A 22,802-nucleotide genomic window follows, 5' to 3' on the forward strand; every position below is an offset into this window, starting at 1 on the left:
TCTATCTGTGTTTTAGCAGGCCACGCTTTCAATGCAGAAAGGAATGCAGCAGTACTTGGGAAATGTGAACTTAAAACTGTAAGATGTTGCTATAACCACATTAACAATTATTAGTTTCTTACAGTATGATAAAACTTAAGTCTTCCATGAGCCAAAGATTGGGGGCAGATAAAATCTCTATTTTAACAGAGCAGGTTGTCTAAAATTATGTGGTAAATTGGAACCAAGTTCGTGAACCTTTCCCTGCTCAAAGTCTTATATTTTATTATATGATCATTCTTTCTGCTTCCCACCTGAGAAATTCTGAGGGAAGTGTGTCAAAACCAGGTCTACACATGACTTTTTTAAAGATGGGAACTGGAAACCACCTCTCCCACCATCTTGGGGAAATAGTCCACCTCTCGCCTCAGACATACACGTAAAGCTCTCAGGTATTTTGAGTTTCGTGGTCTACTCCCCCCTCTTCTAGCAAAAAAGCTAAATGTTCATTATGCTGTTTTTCAAACAGCTTAACCGACCCCCTCCCATTTACAGTTTCCCAAAAACATCAGAAAGTTATCATTCTCCTCCTCACTGTGCCAGAGAAAATTTATGAAGTCCGAAAAGATGGTTGCATGCGAAACAACCAGTTCAGCACAGGGGGACTGGGCTGGGGGAGAGGTTCTGTCATCGTACCCACACAGATTTTAGAACACCTCTCACAAATACAGTCCCATCACAGAATCACTTACCAGTGCAAAGGAACGATCAAGCTGGTTTCTGGCTCCTAAATTCAGGAAGGACCTTATACTTGAGAATACTAATTGGACACATTTCTATATAGAATTAGTATTTAAAGTATATTTGTCCCGACCTCCCTCCCAAGGCATTTCTTAACAGGAGCAATGGAGAAATGCAGACAGAGCTTACCCTGTTCACTCCTGTCCTGTGGCAGGGCTGGAGGCTGAAAAACTGAACAGGGCTGGAGAGCTGCTCAGCTCAGCACTGCAACACAGACCTCCCTCTGTGCATCCAGCTACAAATCACCGCACTAATGGAAAAAAAGTTTCACCTGAACTTTCAACAGCCATTCTGGAAGATGCCAACCTTGCAGTTACCAAGGCAAAACTGTCCAGGTGGCCCCGGGGCACTAACCAGCGCTTGTGAACTCACAGGCCCAATTACAAAATGAGCAAAGCCGAGCTGGTTCCCATTCACACCAGGCACACCTGCACCTGCACTAACAGGGGATTACTTTCAGGCAAGGCAATACACTAATTATCCTGTTTCTCTCTAATAAAAAAATTGTACTCTGCCAACTCAGCAAGGTAATGGCCTATTTTGTTTCTGTTTCAAAGGCCCTTAAGAAGATATACAGTATTTAATTTTACCGGAGTAGAGGGATGAAAAGGCAGTGCTCTGCACATAGAATGATGCTGAAAATGATGCACAGTCTTCAAGTTTGAGGGAAATTGGATTCTCATATCTAAATCTATTTTCAGAGGCACACAAAACGTAATTAGTTCACCTGACAAAAAGAAAGCCAACTGCCTTTATTTGGCAACCAGTTTATAAAATATGAGAAAATTGAAAAAAAATCAAGAAGACAAAAAGTGCATCAAAACGAAGACTGAAACTCCCATATCTCAGCATGTATTTATAGGGTACAAACTATATGCACACAGAGGCTTCACAGTTACATAAACTACAGGCACTGGGAATACAACAGTCAAAGCTAGAGCTGCAGAACGTTTGGAGAACTGAAACAGTGGTATTTGTGTGGCCAGGGACAAGAAGATTACCCATCCTAATCTATCATCTAAGATTTTCAGGTCTTGCCACTTGAGTTCTTGTTTGAATTAGACCATCTCTTGCTAATGCAGCTGCCCTTCAGTCTGTAGCTTTTAATAAGCCTACTGAAGCTGAAGCTTGAATTAGTTCTTTGCTGTCAAGAAACTGCCTTACTTGCATTATGAATTTACCAAACTTCTAATTACTGAATCTTGAACATTTCTCTCACAGCTTGACATACCCTATTAGCCAGCTTCTGTTCGCATTCAAATTAATTTAGCCTGGTCAAGTTATCCTACGAGGTGGTCTAAAACTACAACAGCAACCCCATAAGATGTTGAATGGAATTCAGAGATCCATAGGAACACAGAAGCCCAAATAACATCAGTTGAAGCACAAAGTTGATTTGAAAAGCAGACAGTAATCCTTTCCCTATTCCCTAACAGCATCGGAGGAAGCAGAAGTCAGTTCTGCACCAGTTTGGTAGTTTTCACCCCACTGCAAATTCACAGCTGATGGACTACCAGAAAAGTGAAACACTGACTTGTCTCAGCCTCAGTCCTCACCAGCAGATGGTGTAGGAAATACTAAGAGCACTGTCCCGTGGAGCACACTGCTCACCCACTGCCAGCTGCTTCACAGAATAACAAAGAAGATGGCATAAGAATCTCAAATCCGCTGAGACTTTACTCTTAAAAAAAAAAAAAAAAAAAATCAATGCTTGACAAGCACTTACTAGCTATGCATGATAGGTCTTTTTCAGAAGCATCGTTGCTATTGTTAAAGTTTCCTCATTTATTTTTTCTGAAAGTTTATATTGCATTCCATGTATCAGAACTAATACCTTGTTCAGCAGCAGTTTTGGGAGCTGTCCAGAGGATGGAACAATGCTGAAATTTCAACTAAGTTAGGAAGTAATGCTGAGACCATTGCTGCAGGGTCCCAGGAGGTAGTACAGACCACATGCACGTGGCCTGAGGCAAAGACCCAACTGTTGATATTTTCTCCTTCACCCACTGAAGCCTTTCAGCCACAGCAGCTCACAGACGATGCTGCACCAGCCACAGTCCATAATCTCCTCTTACAGACCCCCTACTGCAGATCTTGGCAGCACAGACCACTGTGCTGGATGAGATCTGGACAGATAATTACCAATCACACCCAACTACTCCAACACAAATCTCATAATGGCAGTTTCTACATTACCACTAATAGTGGTTGTGCCAAGGTTCTTTCCAACTGTTTTTCCTTTATTCCTAGGTAAGTCACGTAAAGAAAGCAGGATTTACACTGCCCGAAGACCCCATCATGGTCTACCACTGGCATTTCCTTATCAATAAAAAAGTGCTACACGAGTTCATGAAATCCATTTAAATGAGTACCTCTGATCATATCTTAAGACATACTGGCATGCTGCATCCCACAAAACTTCATCCACTGAATGGCCTTAGTGGTCACAGGGAATCACTGAAAATTCCATCTGTTAGTTACCATTTTCCCATTTATTACTTGGGAAATTATTTAGAAATTTCAGGTAAGAATAATTTTTACTGGGTGGAACTGCTTCTGAATACAAGTTACCCAGAACTATATCCACACTGTTATTTTTTCTATGTTTTGGGACCGGCAGGCAGGACTGAGGCAGGCATTGGACAATGTCTAGAAGAAACATGCCTGGACAGCTCTGACTCACATCTGCAATATCCTAAAGCAACAGCAGCTTCTTTCACAGGCTAAAGGAGAGAGTTACATACCAGTAATTCTACCCAAAAGCATCCATGATGCCAATGAACTAAGCACTAAAAGAGAAATGCTCGATCTGGTCAGAAGAGGTTGCAAGCATTTTTGTCTGGGGAGAAGAAAACTGATCACTTCTGCCCCAGCTATAGAATGGCCTCGGGCCACAGCAAGAGCTGGAAACTGCTGTGTCCACCTCGTGGGCCCCGCGTGGCTGCGACGGGACGTGTGCGAGCAGCTGCTGAGTGAGACAGCAGAGACTCCAGCCAGCTCAGGACATCACTGACCACCGAGGAGCCCTGCAGCAGAAAGCTTCCAGGGAGGGACAGTCATACAGTAAAAGCACAGAGAGCCACCTGACAGGATGCACTTCACTGAGACGCAAAAACCACCTTTTAAAGAACAGAGCATAAGATCTTCTTGTTTATAAATATCAGTGGCCCATTTTGGGAAGAAAGCAAGAATGTTTAAGCAGCATTATAGGGCTGAAAGGTTTTCCTTCTGCATGAACAGAAGGCATTGCAGTAGTTTCCCTGCATTTCTCTAAGGATGTACAGCAATTTACTCGAGAATTCAACCTGCCTTTCTCACTAAACTGGCCATCAGTGATACCCAATGCAAAGTTCTCCCCTCAATCACGGGAGAATTTTTCCATGGCAAAATGGAAGACATTTAACCAAAGACCTCACAGGAACTACTGCTTCCATTTTCAGCACCTAAGTCATAAAAAGCATGGAAAGCCTGGAGAGAACACTGTTCCTACAGGAATTTTGCTGTTTGAACGTTCCTTCACAATTTATCCAAGCTACGTCTCCAATCATATCAGAAAGCAAGACACAGTGGCCTACAAAACATCATGAAGTTTAGCAAAGATCAATGCCTTGAGAACAAAATACCTAAAACCCAACTGTAACACAGAACTCCAAATACTCAGAAGCTTTTTAATCCTGCTATTTAATGCACTAGATATAACAACTTATTAAAAAAAAAAAAAAACCAAACACAAGCATGAACGCATTAACAGTAACATCTGTAGTCAGTTACCAGACCACTCAGAGTTGGATCAAAATTCTCAGCTTGCCTTATGGATTAGATGTATACAAGGCTGCAGTGACTTCAGAAAATTCAGTGCATATCTCCTTTCACGAACACAGGACGAAAAAACACACACACACACCCTGGGCTGCCACATTTGACCCCTTTATAAAAGGAAAAGCAGAATAAATGCACCTGGAGACTGGACACCCAGACTGACTGTTTTCAGCGCTTCCACAAGACTTGAGTCATGTTTTATGGCATTTATCCATGCTACCAGAAACAGCTGTTGCACATGTGGGGAAACCATCACACACTACGGCAGTAAGACTGGACAAGAAGCAGTATTTGCATGAAGTAGAGATTTACTGCTATGATAACACTGGACCCCGAAGCCAGGCCACACACAAGTGGGAAATGCATCAGGAAACAGGTCTTTGAAAACAGAGACCAGAGAGAGAGAACCTGGATGCAGGTAAACATAAAACCCCAAAATAAAGGCCTGTGACTGAATACATGGAAGCGATGACATTTTCTGGTGCAGGTGAAAATTCACTCAGAGTTTCTCAAAGGAAATCTCTCCCATCAGAACTCTAGCTCCATAATTGAGAGCAATGCATTTGTAAGTTTATCTGGAAAACAGAAAGCTCAGCATTGCTCAAAATCAAGGCAATACTTTCAGGCCAGCAAAATTAATCTTATATCATGCCTGTCCATTCAACTATTTTTGCAGCTTACAAGTAAGAAAACTAATAGCAGCTGAAAAACTCTCAACTCAGCATCTGTATGAATAACCTGACAGCTCTTTATGGAGTGGTGGAAGGAGAATGGAGGAAGATGTTCTACCAAAACCGAAATGATGACCCATTGCAGGGATGCTTTTTTTAGAAAGAATCTCTTTTCAAGAAGAATTGAAGTTATTGGAATATTCATGTTATCCACCATCAGCCCTGACCCTCTCAATCCGAGCAAGAAGTGAGGGAGACAGGGACAGTTTGTGAAGCTCAGCAGTTAGTGGGTGAGACACTGGGTACAGTCCTGAGGGACCATTTCTGTTGGTAGTGCACGAAGTTTTTCACATATTGGTGCTCATCCTGGATTGGCTGTTAGCTGGAGTGAGCTCCCCTTGGCTGCCTTCTCTCGGAGGAGACTGCAACAAGATCAAAACACGTCCTAATTAGTGATGTGCAAATATCCCACACCCTGCTTCCTGAGAGACAAATGGAGGCACAGGTGAAGCACAGCAGGATGGCAGCAGGGGGAGAGCATACCCCTAGTTGATAAATAACGACAGCTTTGTGTTTACAACTTCTACAGTTCTTTCCTAAAAAAGTCAAACCAGAACTTTTAAGCCTATTTACTATATACAAGGTGCTGTTGGCCCCAGTTTAATCCTATCTGCCATTCAGTTATCAAAGGGATTAATATACTATAAAAATGAAAACATTCTGTGCAGATGGCCTATCCTCCCTAAGGGCATCCTTTTGGAACTGCAACCTGGAAGCAATGTTCCTAAAAATTAATGCATTTTTTACATCATCTGCTAACAAAGTTACTTCAAATTGTTGATAAGATAAAAGGTATGTCTATCAAGAATTAGACAAAAGGAATTAGTCAGAATTAAGCCAACCATATAAACTTCAAAGGACATTCTGAGTTGTACAAGAGGTTAATGTATTGGCTAGAAACACTTGTTCCTTATATATTTCCTTAAATATTTACTATTTGCTATTTTAAGAATTTATCTGATCATGAACACGTAAAATTAATTCCCCTCCAGAATCTTCAATTAATCAACTTTTATAATTTTAGTTAAAAAAAAAAAAATTAAAACCTTAACACTGTCTCTCAGCGCCCTTTTGCCACGGCCATACCTTGACGTGTATCTGGTTGCGCAGGACGGCCGCGCGCAGGATCATGGCCTTGGCACGGCGCTGGAACTCTTTGCCCATTAGTAAGGATTTCTCAAAAGTTGTGCTGCGCTGATCAACATCTCGAGCATAAAGAATCTGTAACCAACACGGAGAACTGTACACGGGAGCCGTGCCAGGGTTCCACAGCAGGAAGCTCTCTTTGCACCAGGGAACACAGCTCAGGCTTTATGGAGCCTGAGTTTGCAAACAGCTCACCCCTGCTGAACACACCAGTCCTGACACATGAATGCACCTTCCAAGTGTCTCAGGAATGGCAAGTTTCTAATCTTAGTAAAGCTGTTCAGTCCATAACACGTGACTGAAATGCACTCACCTTACTGTGCGAGTCTATTCTGGCATTGATCAGTCCCTCCAGAATCAGCTGAGTGAGTTCATCTTCCAGAGCAGCCACTGTGGTGTTAAAAGCAGTGGCCATCTTGCGCATGTCTGCCGACACATAGGGACTGAAGTACTAAGAAGAAGAAAATACTCAGTTGCCAAGAGTACTCTCCATCCTCTGAAAAATCAGGGGGAAAAAAATTGCAAAGAGATGGCCTATCTCCCTGTTCATCCACCTCTCGAGATGACAGGAACAATTACCTGGATAAGGGCACGATTTCGAATCTGGGTATAGAGTGTCCTGACATGAGGTGCAAGGTACATATCCAGCAGCAGGTTGTCCTGTGCAAAACAATAAAACACATCAGAAGCTGAGAAGAAACCTGGAAAAATATATTATTCCCATTTTCTGAAACATTTATGTGTATATACTTAAACCTTAAGGATATTACACTACTGCAAAGCAATATGATAAAACAAGAATGAATAAAAGAACTAGCAATATATTTAGAACCTTTATAATTTCTGTCACCCTCTACCAACAAAGTGCTCCCAATTTCCATTCACCATGTCAGGAAACAGAAGACACAGAAGAGCCGAACACTCTAAGTAGCTACTTTTGACAATCACTACTTCTCACAAAAGGCTAGGCAAAGGGAACTTTTAGGGTCTGTTCTACACTGCTCTCCTACAACTCACCTTCATCTCATCCAGCATCTTCAGGCATGAAGCATATTTAGATTCATAAAACTTGAAAATGATGTCACGAACCTGTGGCTCCAGCTCCAAAAACAATTTGAAGGAGCTACAGATAAAGATGGCAGTGATCAGACATTGGAACCCATCACTTAAATACCCCATAACCTCATCAATCCAAGTTGTAAGGTTACAAACTCTCACTATCATTTAAAGATTCCAATAATTTGCTCTCTAACGGACCAGACAGCCCAATTTCAGCACAGCTGGGAGCCTACAACACAGAGAAAGGCAGCACAGCATCAGAGCTGTGGTGAAGTAAGGCAAGAGACTTTTGTCAAACTAAGTAGTACAAGTGTTTGTCCACACAAAACAAAAAAATGAGTGTGAATAGATCAAAATCAGGATACGTCACCAGAAAACAGAAGGCCACAGCTGTGTATACCCTGCAGTCTGCACTGGTCAGCTTTGTGTTCCCTTTCAAAGCACAGCCTCTGTTAAGTACAGCATGCCAAAGGCAGGTCAAGCACGCCACTATCTCAGAGAAATAACTCATCGTGAGTGTGGCAGATCTTTGGGATGCACACTCTTTCTCAGCACACTCCCAATTCTCCATCACAGACTTCTGAACCTTGGGATCTCACTCTATGAATCAATTTGCAAAAAAGGGTAACAACCCTTTTTCCACATTAATTTAAATTTACTGCTTCCATACACCTTGCTGACAGGAATTCAGTGCCATTGCAATTCGATCTATGACACACAAATATCCACTTTCTTCCAAAGACCATAACTCTCTTAACCTTGCATATGTCATAGTTAGATTACAATGCAAGGTGTACTAACAATTACTAAATTGTTTTAACAATTAACATACACCAGAACAAGGGGCAACATGAAGGAAATTATCTTAACAGCTGCCTCTGAAAAAGGGCTGTGTCCCTCTGATTTAATATCTGATATGGACCATTGATGGAGACAGACAACTGGGCTGTGCAGATGCTGGATCTGACCTGGGTTGGAAACTTATACTATGAAAATTTCAGCTATGATTAACCACTGTGTTTTAGACAGTGAAACACCACTTAATGCTAATGCCAAACTAAGGCTCAGTGATTCTTTCTCCCCTGTATGAGAAAGCTATTCTGCTGCCAGAATCTACTCTCAACCAAAGTCCCATGTCCCAAAAGATGTCCAGTACATACAAACATCACTCAAGGCATCACTCACCTACTGGAGATAACGTTTCGTTGCAGTTCCTGACGGTCAAAGGTGGCAAGGGCACAGAGCCCACCATACACAGCCACATTGCTGGGAGATAACAGCTATGGGGCGAGGGAGAGACAGAGAGAGAGCTGTCACTGACTACTAAAATAGCGTAAGGTTGGCATTAAGTATTCTATCCCAGGCCTTTCCTTTATTCAGTGACAGGATTAGTCCTTATCAAATGCAGTGGAACCACTCAGCTTGCTCTCACCCAGTGTGTGGGGTGAGAGGGCCTGAGCAGTGACACCACTAAGAGAGCAGACATCAATTCCAACAGCTTTTTGATTGAGCTACACAAAAATACAAATATCACAGGTAATTCCTATGCAATCCAGAGTAGAACATTTAGAGAACCCAAGAACAGAGACTTTTTGTTAAACAAACCAACCAACCAGCAAGGTGCACTGCACCACCAAACTATACAGGAGTGCTGCAAGAATAACTACAATACCTGAATTTTACAACCTAATACTTAGAAGAGTTACATCCCCTCCAAGACCTGCACAGAGTTCCCTCTTGGTCCTCACCTCAGGGAAATCACAGTGATCAAATGATGCCAACAAGAAGCACTTTGCTGCCTGTTTGTACTTCCGGGCAGCTAGTTCGGCCAAGCCTAGGAACCAGAAAAAGTTAGTCCTTTGTTTATGATAGTATACAAATTAGGAGAAATTGCAAAGTCTGGGAAGTAGGAGAGGCCCCCATATGGTTGCTAGTGCCTTCACTACTGAAGTAAAACAAGATCCTCAGACTGTACCAAGCATCCCTTGAGCTACATTGACTCACACTGGTATCCTCTCTGAAGAAACTCAGGGAGAAAAAAGAGAAGGCAAAAAACAGCCAGCAGTTCTATCTCATCAGCTTCGTTACATTTTGCATGTCTAGTGCAGAAATAAAAAGTGTGTCAAACTGAGAGAAAAAATAAGCCAAGCCCACACTGTTGCCCAAGAGCCCTATGAACAGCTAACAAGCAGAAAGACAGGCAAACCATCCAGGAAGCTGAAGGACTCGCTCACCTGCTGCACATTTCAGTTTGGTGAGAATTGCTTGTGTCTGGCTGTCTCTTTCTCCTCTTTGCTAAAGCATAAAACAAAGCAGTAGTGAGCAAGCAGTACAAAACCTATTTTGCTTACGAGTGTCTTCAGGATATTTTATCCTAATAATTAACTTGCAAATCTCAATGGCAAGATAACTTCATCTTATTTGTCTAGGAAATATGGTAAGAACTGAGGATGGGAAGTATCTGTTTTTACCATGAGTCAGAATTTGTACACATATGTCATGGAAGAAAAGCAACAATGACCTCAAAAGGAATAGTATAGCAGCTGAGGAGGAAGTCTTATATGGAGCAAGTCATAAAGGGGGAAAGGAAGAAATTGCTTTACAAATTTTGGAAACAGAAAACAAAGGGAAAACTCATGCAAGTTAAAAAGCAGGAGCTTACTTCTGCAATCTCTGGTGTAGACTCAGCCTTGCTTACGTAGCTCAGAACATGAGACCAATTCTGGAGGTAGACACTGACCTGTAAAGAGCCAGAAACAACGTGGGGTAGCCATGGATAAACGGGGTTCCTTAGATAAGCCTCATCGTTGCAGACACAAGACCAAAGTACGGGGGGACGTCGCAGCAGGTATCAGAAAGAACCAAATACCATTTCCTGCAAACCCTCCTACCTTGATGACATTGAGACACATGTTGATGACATGTTTAGCACTGGTGCAGTAATCACGGGCTCGTGAGTAACACTTGAGAGCATTGCTGAGGTCCCCACAATCCAGATAATGATCACCTAAGTCATCATGGCCTCTCCTGGAGCACAGGAATTAAAACACCAATGAACTGGGTGCTCAGAAAGGGACAAAGTCAGTTTGTTCCAATCAAGTAACTCAACACACTGACCTAAGGCACTGAATGCCTTAGTTAACATCCTGCGTTAAGTGTATGGAGGAGCAAAATGCTCTTTCGTGCTCCAGCAGAGCCTTCTGCATCTCACCTGATACTCTCCTTGATGGAGTTCCCTTTGTAATTTTTCAGATCTGTGTCAAGTTTCTCCAGTTTAAGAAGAGCTTTTTTGCGCGTAGCTTCGACCCAAGCTGTGTCAAGAGGAGGGGGTTCAATTCCACTGTCGGGGACAGCATCAGGTGTATTCTGCAGTTCTCTAAAAGCATTCGAACAGAGCTTAATGTTAGGCTGCAAACTTTTCAAAACAGAAGTCTGCTAAGTGCCTGGCACTGCTACCCTAACAAACAGTACTGCATACACAAAATAGATCATCAAAGAGAAAACAAGGATAGTGGGGAAAAAAGAAAAAGATTGATAAGATTTCCAGTACAAACAGTAACATAAGCATCACAGATGTTTACAAAGACTTCTCAAAATAATCCTATGATCTTAGGATGAACGTAGTGTCACACACACATGCTAAAGATTCCCAGGGCAAAACAGACAAGAAATCATCAAATAGACATAGCAACAAAAATAATGCAAAGATAAGAAATGTAGATGGATAAGTTCAGGTGTCAATGGCTATTCTCAAGAGCAAACCTGTTGTTAGAGGGGGAAAAAGTTAAAAACAAACCAAAACAAGGCAAAGAGTTATATTAGGTTTAACTTATGACCACAAAATCATATAGAAGAGCTTTCGTCACCACAATCTACCTAAGGAAAAACAACTATGTTCATTAATATTTGAAGCAGTTGCATGGACTAAACTCAACTCAATATCTACCTGCAGCTTTTAAAACCACTAAGATTTCTGTGCTTTACCTTTTAAAAAAGCATGAGAACCTTAGGCCTGAACACACATTCCACTGCTATAAAATTCTAAGGGCAAAGGTAATTTCCATAAGGAACATTGTGGTATCACATGCAAAGTCTTCCACTGTGGCACATCAGTTTAAACCCTTTCAGGAAAGCTCCCCATATTCCCATGACTTCTTAGTACCTGGTGGCCTCAGACAGCTTTCTGTGGATTTCTTCATACACATCAACATTGAAAGTTCTCTGGACAAATGACAGAGCCATCTTGAGAGCTTCCACCCTCAGCTGTGGACAGTGATCAGCAATGAACTGCAGCCGCTCGATTCGCATCAGCCCACAGTAGCTGGATGCATACTGCTCCAAATCCTGCCAACAAAGCCTGGCTTCAGAAGGTGGAGATGGACACACCAACTCAGGCTACTGCACTGTGACCTGCACAGGTTTTCCTGCAGACCTGACCCCTTCAAGGAGGGCAACACGACTCAGACAAATAAAAAAATCAGGTAAGATTAGTCCATGCTTTCTTCAAACATTAGTAATATCCTCAGAAATATGCAGTATACTACAATTACCTTTTCTAAATTTCAGCTGTCTGTTAAACAGACTAATCAGCTTTAACTTTTTTCAAAAGGGATTTTTTCCAAATCCTTAAAGGAAGAGGCCACATTCAAGAAATGTCCCCACAGCCCTCAGCAGAGCACGTACCAGTGTGGGGTTCTCCACCACATAGTTGATATCAGGTGAATTTTGCTGATCTTCTTGTGGATCTACGTCAATCTGCATGGGCTCCACTGCACCCTAGAATAGCAAAAGGAGGTCAAAAGTAACTTATTACATTTGAGCAGGAAACAACTATACGATTCAACCTATTAAAGACTTGCTTAAATACATGTAAAATTTTAAAAATGAAAAAGCACTCCTCAATCTTTTGATATATTTAGGATTTTTCTCTAGCAACCCACTGGTCAGCACGGCTCAGCGTTCACACAGAACCCTTTATTTGTCTTGGTAGATTATCAAGCAAGAAGGGGTCAATAAATCTGAGTTTACAAAGTATGTCAGGTATGCATGCCAAATTCCAAGTGACATTCCGTTTCTCTTCCTTGAGCAAGAGCAGGCATTAACACTCAGTTCAAGAAGTTTCAAAAGTCAAAATGTACCAAAAAACCCACCAGAACCTTTCAAAACTGCTTTGCTTTAATGTTTAAAAGTAATATTTTTGGGGGGGAAAAAAGGCAACAACTGCTACACTTTTTAGAATATTAAAAAAAGAGCAGAATGCAGAATGGCAATTTCACAGTTTCCAACATATACTGAGGAACAATCTGTCTACACTGCAGAGATCTGCCATCAGCTGAACCTATCCTACTGTAGTGTCTGAGTCCATCTGCTTATGTAGAGCCTCTTTTGCAGAAACACCGTAATTTTATTCTCCCAGTATATCCCGCTTTGAACACCCTGAGGACTCACAGCAGTGCAGTGACCTCAGCCCAGCAGCACCGTTACAGCCCCTGTGTGCGTGTCCCAGGTAAGACCAGCCACCCCATGCCACAAACGAAGCTGGCTTGGTGGCAGTAAATTCTTTGCCTCCTCCTAGTTAAAGTGTGTTGAACATTCCTCCTAGGAATTATCCATTTAAACTGAGGAAAACCAAGCTGAATGTCTTATAAAGTGCTGATTTAGTGCAGATATTATACAATTATATTGTATATTATATTATTATACACTTGATTTGGTATAAATTACACAACTGGATCTCAGAAAAGACAGAAATGCCAACCACCTTGCTTCCATCAACATCAAATTGTTTCCATGTTTTTATTAACTTTGTTGTCTGTTAAGAAATCAAAAACTGACTTTTTTTTTTTTAATTGGGTTGATGGTTTCTTTTTTGGAGTTTTTCTGTGAGAAGGAACAGGGCAGATCCAGATTTCCTAAGTCTAAAAATTACATTCACCCACAGCCTGTTTATTCTTTCACAAACTGGTACATACCAAATACACACATATCTTGACACTGATGTGGAATTGCCTGAAATCTGAAGCAAAAGCAAGTGAAGCATGTAAAAGTTTGTTTCCTAGTATAATAATCTTTCCGTGAAAGAAAGGGAGAGAGGGTGCAAAGAAAAGTTTTATTGTCTAGATCACAACTCAGGAAAAACGTGCATAAAAACAGTTAAGTCACCAGAAGTTGAGACCATTACTTTTTCCATTTTTATCTCCCTTATCTTTTTTCTCATATCATAAACACTAAGTGCCAGGGTTGCTTTGTTTAGGCTGTGTAAGCCTACCATAGTAGGCACCCTGTTGAAGGCACCTCACCAGGCCTTTCACTGGCACTTGAGCTGAAGTCTCCTGCTGTACTCCGGAGGAAGAGGAGTGACCTACTGCTGGAGGGGGGTTCAGTACAGACCTGTCACTGACGAAGAGGCAGAGCTGGAAGCTGAACTGTCCCTCATCCTGCGCCTCACTTCCCACAAGCCCGTGCCCTGACAGAGAACCCGCAAAGGATCGCCTGCGCAGGTACCGAGTGTCACCGACCCCTCAGGGCTCCCAGGGCTCTCCCCTGCACTGCAGACTCTCAAGTCCTCCTCACCGGCAGCCTCACCACGCTCTCCTCGAGAGCCTCGGCCCTGCCTACGGCGCGCACAGCGCGGGACCCGAGCGCGGGGCCGCGGCGGGGACCGCATGACGCTCGGCTGAGGGTTCCTCGTCGCCAACGGCGGCGGAAGGGACACAGCCGGACCCGACGGAAAAACGAGCGAGGGCCCAGGGCCTGCCGACAGCGGCCCCTTCCCGCGGAGTCGACGGGGAAGGCCACAGCGCGCCCGCGGCGGCCGCAGCCGGGTCAGGATGCCGGACCTTGCGCGGGAGGTGCGCGGAACGCGGCGGGGCCGGACCGCGCGGGTACGGGCCGGGGGGCGCGGCTGCCCCGTTACCTGCAAGTTAAAGACCTGGACGGGCAGCGGCATCGTCCCCTCGGCCGCCGCTTCCGGCTCCCGCCCCGCCCGCCCCGTTTCCGCTTCCGGGCCGCGCGCCGCCGCCGGGCTGCGTCCGACAGGTGAAGCTCTTAAAGGGGCCGCGGCCCCGCTCGGCCCCGCGGCGGCGGCGCGGCAACCTCCGGGCGCTCCCTGCGCGGGGCCGCCGCCACCTCCCGGAGCGCGAGGCCGCCCGCCCGCGGGGCCATGAGGCGGCCGCGCCGTGCGGCGGGGGCCCGCGGGGCTACAGCATGAGCGGCCCCTGCCTGGGGCTGCGCAGGGCCGGGGTCCTGCTGTCCCTGGGCGCCGCCGCGCTCCTGCTGCTGCTGCTGCCGCGGGGGCAGCGCCCGCCCGCGCCCCGCGCCCCGCCCGCCGCCGGGCCCAGCGCCGCCTCGCCGCACCGACCGGGCCCTGCGGGCTCTAGCGGGCCCGGCGCGGGCGGCCGTGGCCGAGGCCTCGTGGGCAGCCCGCAGCCTGCGCGTAGGGGCCGCCCCGGCGCTGCCGCGGGCCCTGCCAGGGAGGCGCTGGAGCTGAAGGATATCTTCATCGCGGTGAAGACCACGAGGAAGTACCACAAGAGCCGGCTGGACTTGCTCCTCCAAACCTGGATTTCCCAGGCGCGGGGACAGGTGAGGCCTCGCGGCGGGCGGGGACGAGAGCTTCGACCCTGCGTGTGCCAGGGCGGCTGCTGCCCTTTTTCACCGGGTGTTAAAAAGCGTGCGTTAAAAGCAGATTTCCTTTTAGGACTGAGGAACGTCGTCTAAACGATTCCTCCTCTAAAGAGGCGTTGTTGATTAAGCTACTTAGCTGCAGTCTGGCATCGGTGGTCCAAGCAGACGTAATTTGCTGATTTGTGTATGACTGTGAAAAAGGCTACGCAAGAGTGAAAGAACCCTAGTGCTGGTGCATCTAAACCACTATTTTGGACCAAAAAGTTCAGCCACGTTTTACTGTGGAACAACATAAAAGTAGTTCCCTTGGTTCAGAATTTCAGCCCATTCAAGCATAGTAAGGCAGTTTTGTCTAGCAGATGGGACAGGACAGTGTTGCCACCTGCCACTTCCCACCCTGACTTGCATTCTTTCCTTTTAATCTATTCGATAGCTGTGGATGACTCCCAGCCAGAGAGAGGAGGTACTACCAAAAAAGATCAAAGTCATTTCTATCTGGAAATTGGTTATCTGTGCCCTGAGACTAGAAGAGTAAGTTATAGGATGCTGTATTGAAATGACAATTTTCTGACTTGCAATGAAAAAACTTAACAAATAAGGTAGGGGTTGAAGTTGCTGGAGCTGTCTCTCCCCACTCCAGTGGCTACTGTGAAACAAGCCAAAACAGACATAACATTCCGAATTCTGACTGCAAGTGGACAAGCTTTAAATTAGTTTCTGAAATTCTCAAATGTAGACACACCATTTTTGTCTCCCACAGACATTTATATTCACAGACTGGGAGGATCAGGAGCTACGCCTGAAAGCAGGTGAGCTGTGTAGCCTAGGTGCATGCTATCTGTTGTGAGCTTCGTTTCTTTCATACTTTTCCTAGAAGTTCTTATTTCATGCTGTACAAGCAGTTAGGGAAGTTAAGATGGAGAAAACTTCTCCCTGCTTGCCACCTGAACAGGATGCCTGGAACTTCCTGAATACTGGGTTCACTTTTGCATCCACTTTCTTCTTGTTAGTAAGCTTAAGTCTATGTGGTCTTAGAGTTATACTAGGTATTTCCTTTGCACACAGTCTCATGGCACTGTGTATATACCCTCATTTTTGTGCACTCACACAATTTTATGACCTCTGCAGCTTGCATGCCAGATGCATAACCTGTGAGCCCTGCCTGTCCTGCAGTTTGCTCTCCATGTATGCACCATATGCACCTCAGATGTACAGGATTAGTGCCAAACGTGCACTTCTTTTGTAGTCCTTTTTGGACTACACATGTTTCACAAACCTGAAAGGGCTGGTCTTTATTTTTCCAGGGGATCATATGATCAACACCAACTGTTCTGCTGTCCATACTCGGCAAGCTCTCTGCTGCAAGATGTCTGTGGAATATGATAAATTCCTGGAATCTGGGCAAAAGTAGGTGAAACACATTGTTGTGATTGACTTTGTTTCTTCCAGTTCTGTGTTCACAGGAAACTTGAGTAACCATCTCTGCTCCAGTAAGGAATGCAGTCTTAGCTAAAATGTAGGGATGAGTGCATGGAAGGGAGCACAGCATGAAGCAGTGTTTTTAAACAAGCATCATTTGGAAGGTGGAAAAGATTATGATCTAAAGGGGGTTATTCTTTTCAGCCTCTTTACAGAATTAGCATCTGTGGGTGCTTTCAGCTTTCCAAATCTGTAATTTAGGGCAATAAGAAATACTTCCTGCTCCAAAGCCTGAAAGACTAAGTCTCAGTTGTAAACCTGTAGCTCATTTCTTTGTCCCTGTAACTTCTTGTTCTGTTTCGTGTGAAGATGGTTTTGCCATGTGGACGATGACAACTATGTGAACCCTCGGACTCTCCTGCATCTCCTGTCTGCCTTCTCACACAGCCAGGATGTCTATGTGGGGCGACCGAGTCTAGACCATCCCATCGAAGCAGCTGATCATGTCCAAAGTGATGGATCAGTAAGCAAACTTTACAGTTTGTCTGAGAGACATCCTGACTTTCTAAGCCTTTAAAACCTTGACAGTTCATAGGATTCCCCCATAAACCCAAGTGATTTAATCTGCAGGAAGTGAACCTGGCACTGGTCATTTTCAGAGGCAGGGTGCTGGGTTAAAGGAACCTTTGCTCCGACGTTGTATGCATATGTACGGTGGAGTTTGTCTCCTGGGTGGGTGTCTGTTTCTGTTCCTTTACTCATGGATGTTGTGATATCTCTCACACTAAGCTAAGTAGGGCCTCCCCACGTTGACTCTTCCTTTTCCTTTAGGTTATGGGACAGTGTTCCTTGTTGTAGGGCTTGGGAGTTTGAGTTGGAGTTGAGGGGTTTTTCTGTTTGTTTGTTTTGAGTGCAGTGTCACATTGTCATCATCTTGAACCAACCTCAGATGGGTGACAAAGGCTTTCTAGATAAATAAAGCATTTCTAGTTCCAAGTGGTTAGTAGGTTTCCAAGAACTGGAAGCAAACATATCTCAATCACGAGATACACATGCTAAAGGACAAGTCCTAAGCAGGCCACCTGTACCGACAGGTCTAAAGACAAATCAATCCACTAGCCAGAAATTCAGTTATAAAATAGCTTGTTAGGGAAGACTGCACAACAAAATAGTCTCCTTGGACGTGCAGCCAAGTGTATAATTGACCACCTTTGATATCCTCAGGAGCACTGAGCTGGCTGTGATCCTTGGCTAGAATGACCAGGGGACAGATGGAATAGGGTAGGAGTGGGACTATAGTTTTCCATTTCATGTGTGCTACCTGCAATATGCTAATTTGATGGTTCATCTGCTGTCTGTTCCAAGATAGAGTTTCATTTGAGAGAAATTTAGGCTTTCAGCAGCCTAAACAAATAGGGATTTGTCTGTAGCCTTGTTTTGGCAAGTGCAGTATGTGATATCCAATAGAATTTCAAGTTCCCTTCCCTGCCCAGCCAAATGGGAAAAGCTGATTATCATTAATTACTGTGTGTTTTTTCTTGTTGCTCTTCAGAAGACAACCGTGAAATTCTGGTTTGCCACAGGTGGAGCGGGGTTCTGTATCAGCAGAGGTCTTGCCTTGAAGATGAGTCCCTGGGCCAGGTAAGCACTGTTCCTAGCTGAGCTCCATTGATACATGTTTGGGAGGCTTTAAAACACATTTTCTCTTGTCTCCCACACTCTGTCTCACAGCCTGGGCAACTTCATCAGTACTGCGGAAAGGGTGCGTCTTCCTGACGACTGCACCATTGGCTACATCATTGAAGGGCTGCTGGAGGTAAAGCTGCTGCACAGCCCGTTGTTCCATTCCCACCTGGAAAATCTGCAGAGACTACAAGGCGAGTCTGTGTTGCAGCAGGTAGGGCTGTGCCTCATGTCTTATCCTTATAATTACACCTCAGTCTGATCAGAAAGAGTACTCTGCATAGATGTAGCACTCTTCAGCAAAGAAGGATGTCTGCAGACTCACTCAGAGCTGTGTTCTGCCCAAGTCCTTCATTTAGGTAAAAAGCACACTTTCATCCTAGCCAACTAGGTCATATGGCTGTCCCCTCCTTTGGGGACACATGCTACCTGGAGTCTAGAGTATTTCCCATCTTCTTCTAAGCCCTGACTTTCTGTGAGTGGCAGTAGCAGCAAGTGTAGAAGGAGGCAATGTTTAGTTTGCTAAATAGTCTTCCTGGTTTTGCCTAACAAAGTCTCAGTCTTAATTCATGCTGTTCAAAAAGGCAGCTATAGCAAATACTTCTTCAATAGCTAAGACGAAGTTAAATGTTCGATCATTTTTAAGAGTAATTTGTCTGAACCTCAAGAAAAGTAATGTTTCTTAGGGAAAATCAAGTAGTTTTATAATTGCTGGGATATGTTTTTCCTCCTGGGCAGCAGATGGAGCCACAAAGCCATCCAGCAGCGTTGCCTGCCTCACGCTGCTTGGCACCATGAGAGAACGGGAGTGCTTTTTTGCCTCTGCAAGCTGCTTGGTTATGTTTTCCTGGCAATTGTATTAGGCAGCAGAAATGTGCACTTGGGGCCAAATTCCACTGTGATGTAATCTTCTTCATGTTAGTGAGTTGGACCGTAGGCCTAATATTGTGTTTCATTGGTGATCACTGGTTCCCTGAGATGGTAACTGCTAACCCGAAATCTGGGAAATGTCCAATTAGAAAGCACCTGAAAATTTCTTAATACAGTGCTTGTGTGGAAGAATAGCAGTGAACTGAGGTTCCACACATCTAAATTGTGTTCCAGGTTTTTCACATGGCAGTCCTTTGCATGCCGTTTAACATGCAAATATTTCTATTTTCCCTCTATACTAAAGCATTGCTATTGCAGACTTCAGGCAATGTCTGGTGAGGATGAACATGTGTTATTTAGTGAACGTACAGACAGGAGCAGGATTAATGTCCTCACAAAGCTTACAGTGGGAACTCATCCTTCAGGGCAATGCAACTTTCAGATCCTCTGTGTATTCTCCCACATTGCCTTTAGTGCAGTTCAATGCCAACATTGCTTATGTCACAACTAACGACTGTCCTCCAAATGTGATCCATGTTCAGATTAATCAGCATTCTTGGAGACTTTCTTGGTACCTCGCTAATAACCTTGCTACCTCCACTCTGTTTTTCTGTATTAGTGTTACCATTTTGAAATATTTATTTGTTTTTACAGGTAACCTTGAGTTACGGGGACCCTGAGAACAAACACAATGTTGTGAGTGTGGGAGGAGTGTTTGGCCTTCAGCAAGATCCAACCCGGTGAGTGTCCACTTCCGAAACAAGATCTCCCTACCTTGTTCATGTTTATCATCTGTCAGATGATCAAACTCACTAGTGGGGTTATTTTCTCCTGTCAGCTCTTGTTGCTGTGCTGGAAGTGGGTAAATCCACCCTCTCTGCTCCGTCAGACTGCTGCACACCCAATGCTAGTATGTTCCATGTATGGAGAATTCCAATCTAATACTGTCTTTTTTTTTTTTTTGCCCCCCATAGGTTTAAATCTGTCCATTGTCTGCTTTACCCTGACACTGTTTGGTGCCCTGCTAAGAAGATGTCATAATTCTTGACCAGCCACTGACACCTGTATATTACCTAGTTTGCAGGAGCTGTGGCGGACTTTTTTGGTGGTTTTATTCTTCTTCTGGGAGACAACCAGTGTTATCTACAAAGGAGATAGACAGGCTATTTAGAAAAGCAATAAGGTGTGGTTTGTTCAGCTGCAGCGTGGAACATTCCAGGAAGAATCCTTGTTCTTTTGTCCGGTGGTTTTTCGTAAGATGACCACAGTGCTGTGTGTACAAGTCACTTTACACTTTCTTCTGATGTCATGTGAACCTGTGCTTGGGCACATCTGAGGCAAATGCAGTACTGGGAGTGAGACCCTTCTTACTGCCCTTAGGGGCTTTTAGAAGCCATTGTCTTGAAGCTGGAGTGCTAGAGCAGTCTGTAGTCCCCATGGTGACAAGAGAGGGGAAGTTTTCACTCATCTTTCTTGGGAACAGAATTATTTAAGAGCTTCTTTGGCCTGCTAGATTAAAACTCCAGAAAAGGGGGCCAGAAAAGGGTCTGTTCTTAGATACAGAAATCCTGGAATCGCTAAGGTCAACAAGGCTGAAAGCCCTTGTAATGAGAAAACTCTGTGTAAGGGTAAGCTTACTCAGGACTGGATAAGAGTTGCTTGCAGTGCACATCCTCCCCTGTTGTCCATGTGTACCTCCTGTGGAGGTGATTGTCAGACCTGGCTCGCCTGCCAATGGAACTGCAGTGGCTGATTATGATGGTGGTCTGCCAGGTCCGAGACTATTCCCTTGATGTTTGATACTGAAGAAATATTTGCCAGACAAGATGGTAATCATTTCTGCCACATTGCCTGTAGTTGGTCGCATGAGCTGGCACAACTTGGGCTGCCAAAACACGCCCTGTTTCTGAAGCTGTCTGAGAGAGGAGAAATGCTAGATAGCTGCAATGTGCTGAGGAAGGTCTTGATGGTGCCATTTGAGGACCTTTAATTGTATGACCATGGTTACTCCAGCTTCTTCAGATAATCTTCCAGTTAACGTAAGGTCAAGATCAGTGCTTATTTTTATTCCTTAATGTTTTGATAAATAGTTCATCCAGTCACTTAAAGGAGCACATTATGAATGTGCTCATTCACACAGAGGCAGAAGTTCAGTGCTGTAGCAGTATCATCTGCTGCTGCTTTTTAAAGAAAGTAAACAGTTTTGAAAGTGCAAGGAACGGGGCTCCATATGTTTACTTTCCTGTTAGCCCAGACTTTGGCCATGTGCAATCCCCACCTGACCTGAAGAACGGCATGAAAAATGACTTTGCAAAATCACTGTTCATTCTTTCAAACTTTGAAAAATACTTGCTGGTTTAGTGCTAGAATCTAAGGCTGAATTAAGGGGAGAATAATGGAATTACAGTGTATGATCTGGAACTATGATTGCTGGCTAGAATGCAGACCTAGCAGAAGTTTCAGATTTCTAAACAGCTGTGCTCAGCTGTACTGTGGGCTTCAGCTAGTTACTGAACTTCCTGACAAATGCCTGCAGTGTATTCTATGATGCCATTTAGCAAAGGTGTCAGCCTTCTGAAATATACTGTTTCCTGCATTCTGCTTTTTAACACAAAACTTTCAGCTTTTACCTCAGTACTTTGTCCTCTTTGCATGTTCTACTCAGTTCTACTGAGGAAGAAACAAGCTGACTTCTGTTACAGTCCTGCAGTTCCTTCTTATATTTTTCCTTTCTCTCATATGTCCTAAGGTGACTGTGAGGTATGGGAATAAGAATGCTGCAGGGAATTGGCTCAAAATCCAGCCAGCACAGTGACTGTTCCATAACGGGCTGTCAGTGTTACAGGTGTGCCTGGTACAGAAAACAGAGGAGGACTTGAGGAACAGTAGGTTCTGCCTCCTTATTAGATCTGCTGCTGACTAGAACTGAGGCACCCTGTGGTTTAATGATTGGTCATTAATAGCTCTGGAGATTCCTGGTATCTATATAATTTTTTTAAAACACTTGTTAGGTTCTTGTTTTTAACCTCCTGTAGCAGAAAAATGAAACTTCATGAGCTCTTGAGGCGATTTTGTCTTCAAGCACTGATTCTGAATTCTTCTGTTGGAGCTTTTCTTCCCCTTCCACTGGAAGCAGCCTCTTGTAAGGTAACACAGGCAGCATGGACTGGGTGGCAGTTGTATGGCAAACTGCAGTTAAAAAATTACAACACCTCATACTGATGGCAGCAAAACTAAGTAGAAGTTTCACACTGTGGTCACTGGTCAACCTAAAATAGGTGTGCCAAAGAGGCGGTGCCCTCAAAGTGGGGAGGGTGTTTATGGAACTTAAAAAGGACCATGTTCTCCTGCAAGGCAGTAGGGAACTGTTTGGTGTGTTCAGGCTCCTTCCACGGTTTCTTGTCTTGAGAATACAGTAAGCTGTGTGGATCTATCAGGATGCAGCTTTTTAATAAAACTGCTTTTTCATACATAAAGTGATTCTACAAAATAAATATTTAAATATGTCAAAGGCTTTGTTTTGTCATGTTTCTTCACATGCGTTCTATACAAAAAATGGACCATAAACCCTCTAATCTGGAAATCTGCAGCCTTCTGTCAGGCTCATGTCATGCCAATGGCCAAAAAGCACGGGAGATAAATTATTTGGGTGGGTGGGAGAGCAAATAG

General features: G+C 44.1%; 2 protein-coding genes across 3 annotated transcripts; one reads left to right on the plus strand and one right to left on the minus strand.

Moving 5' to 3' along the window:
• Positions 1-1,498: 1,498 nt before the first annotated feature.
• On the minus strand, positions 1,499-15,118 carry GPS1 (G protein pathway suppressor 1). 2 transcript variants are annotated; one of them, XM_027716653.2, is made up of 14 exons: positions 15,095-15,118; positions 12,219-12,311; positions 11,698-11,879; positions 10,747-10,911; positions 10,427-10,562; positions 10,198-10,275; positions 9,770-9,830; positions 9,284-9,369; positions 8,721-8,815; positions 7,494-7,599; positions 7,056-7,136; positions 6,790-6,927; positions 6,417-6,551; positions 1,499-5,692 (listed from the first exon to the last, which is right to left on the minus strand). In XM_027716653.2, exons 2-14 carry the CDS (start codon positions 12,294-12,296, stop codon positions 5,618-5,620), a joined length of 1,416 nt encoding a protein of 471 aa, XP_027572454.1. In that variant the 5' UTR covers positions 12,297-12,311; positions 15,095-15,118; the 3' UTR covers positions 1,499-5,617. The 2 variants fall into 2 exon arrangements, with proteins under 2 accessions (XP_027572454.1, XP_027572435.1); XM_027716634.2 differs by lacking the exon at positions 15,095-15,118 and adding an exon at positions 14,452-14,536.
• RFNG (RFNG O-fucosylpeptide 3-beta-N-acetylglucosaminyltransferase) lies at positions 14,548-22,644 on the plus strand. The gene is made up of 8 exons (XM_027716699.2): positions 14,548-15,119; positions 15,922-15,970; positions 16,466-16,568; positions 16,950-17,103; positions 18,133-18,221; positions 18,312-18,477; positions 19,788-19,873; positions 20,108-22,644. Exons 1-8 carry the CDS (start codon positions 14,742-14,744, stop codon positions 20,172-20,174), a joined length of 1,092 nt encoding a protein of 363 aa, XP_027572500.1. The 5' UTR covers positions 14,548-14,741; the 3' UTR covers positions 20,175-22,644.
• Positions 22,645-22,802: the final 158 nt, after the last annotated feature.

The sequence above is a fragment of the Pipra filicauda genome, unplaced genomic scaffold (genome assembly GCF_003945595.2).
Source record: "Pipra filicauda isolate LSUMZ 115617 unplaced genomic scaffold, ASM394559v2 scaffold80_size11013439_pilon, whole genome shotgun sequence".
NCBI classification, from domain to species: domain Eukaryota; kingdom Metazoa; phylum Chordata; class Aves; order Passeriformes; family Pipridae; genus Pipra; species Pipra filicauda.

Bases quoted from the DNA above. Each gene is read 5' to 3' on its own strand.
- GPS1 (XM_027716634.2), bottom strand. From the start codon at position 14,484: ATGCCGCTGCCCGTCCAGGTCTTTAACTTGCAG. The intron at 10,912-11,697 runs GTACTAAGAAGT...GAATGCTTTTAG, and splicing joins AAGCTGTCTGAGGCCACCAG to AGAACTGCAGAATACACCTG. The intron at 5,693-6,416 runs GTATGGCCGTGG...ATCTTGTTGCAG, and splicing joins GCAACCAGATACACGTCAAG to TCTCCTCCGAGAGAAGGCAG.
- RFNG (XM_027716699.2), top strand. From the start codon at position 14,742: ATGAGCGGCCCCTGCCTGGGGCTGCGCAGGGCCGGGGTCCTGCTGTCC. The intron at 15,971-16,465 runs GTGAGCTGTGTA...TTATTTTTCCAG, and splicing joins GGAGCTACGCCTGAAAGCAG to GGGATCATATGATCAACACC. The intron at 18,478-19,787 runs GTAGGGCTGTGC...TTGTTTTTACAG, and splicing joins GCGAGTCTGTGTTGCAGCAG to GTAACCTTGAGTTACGGGGA.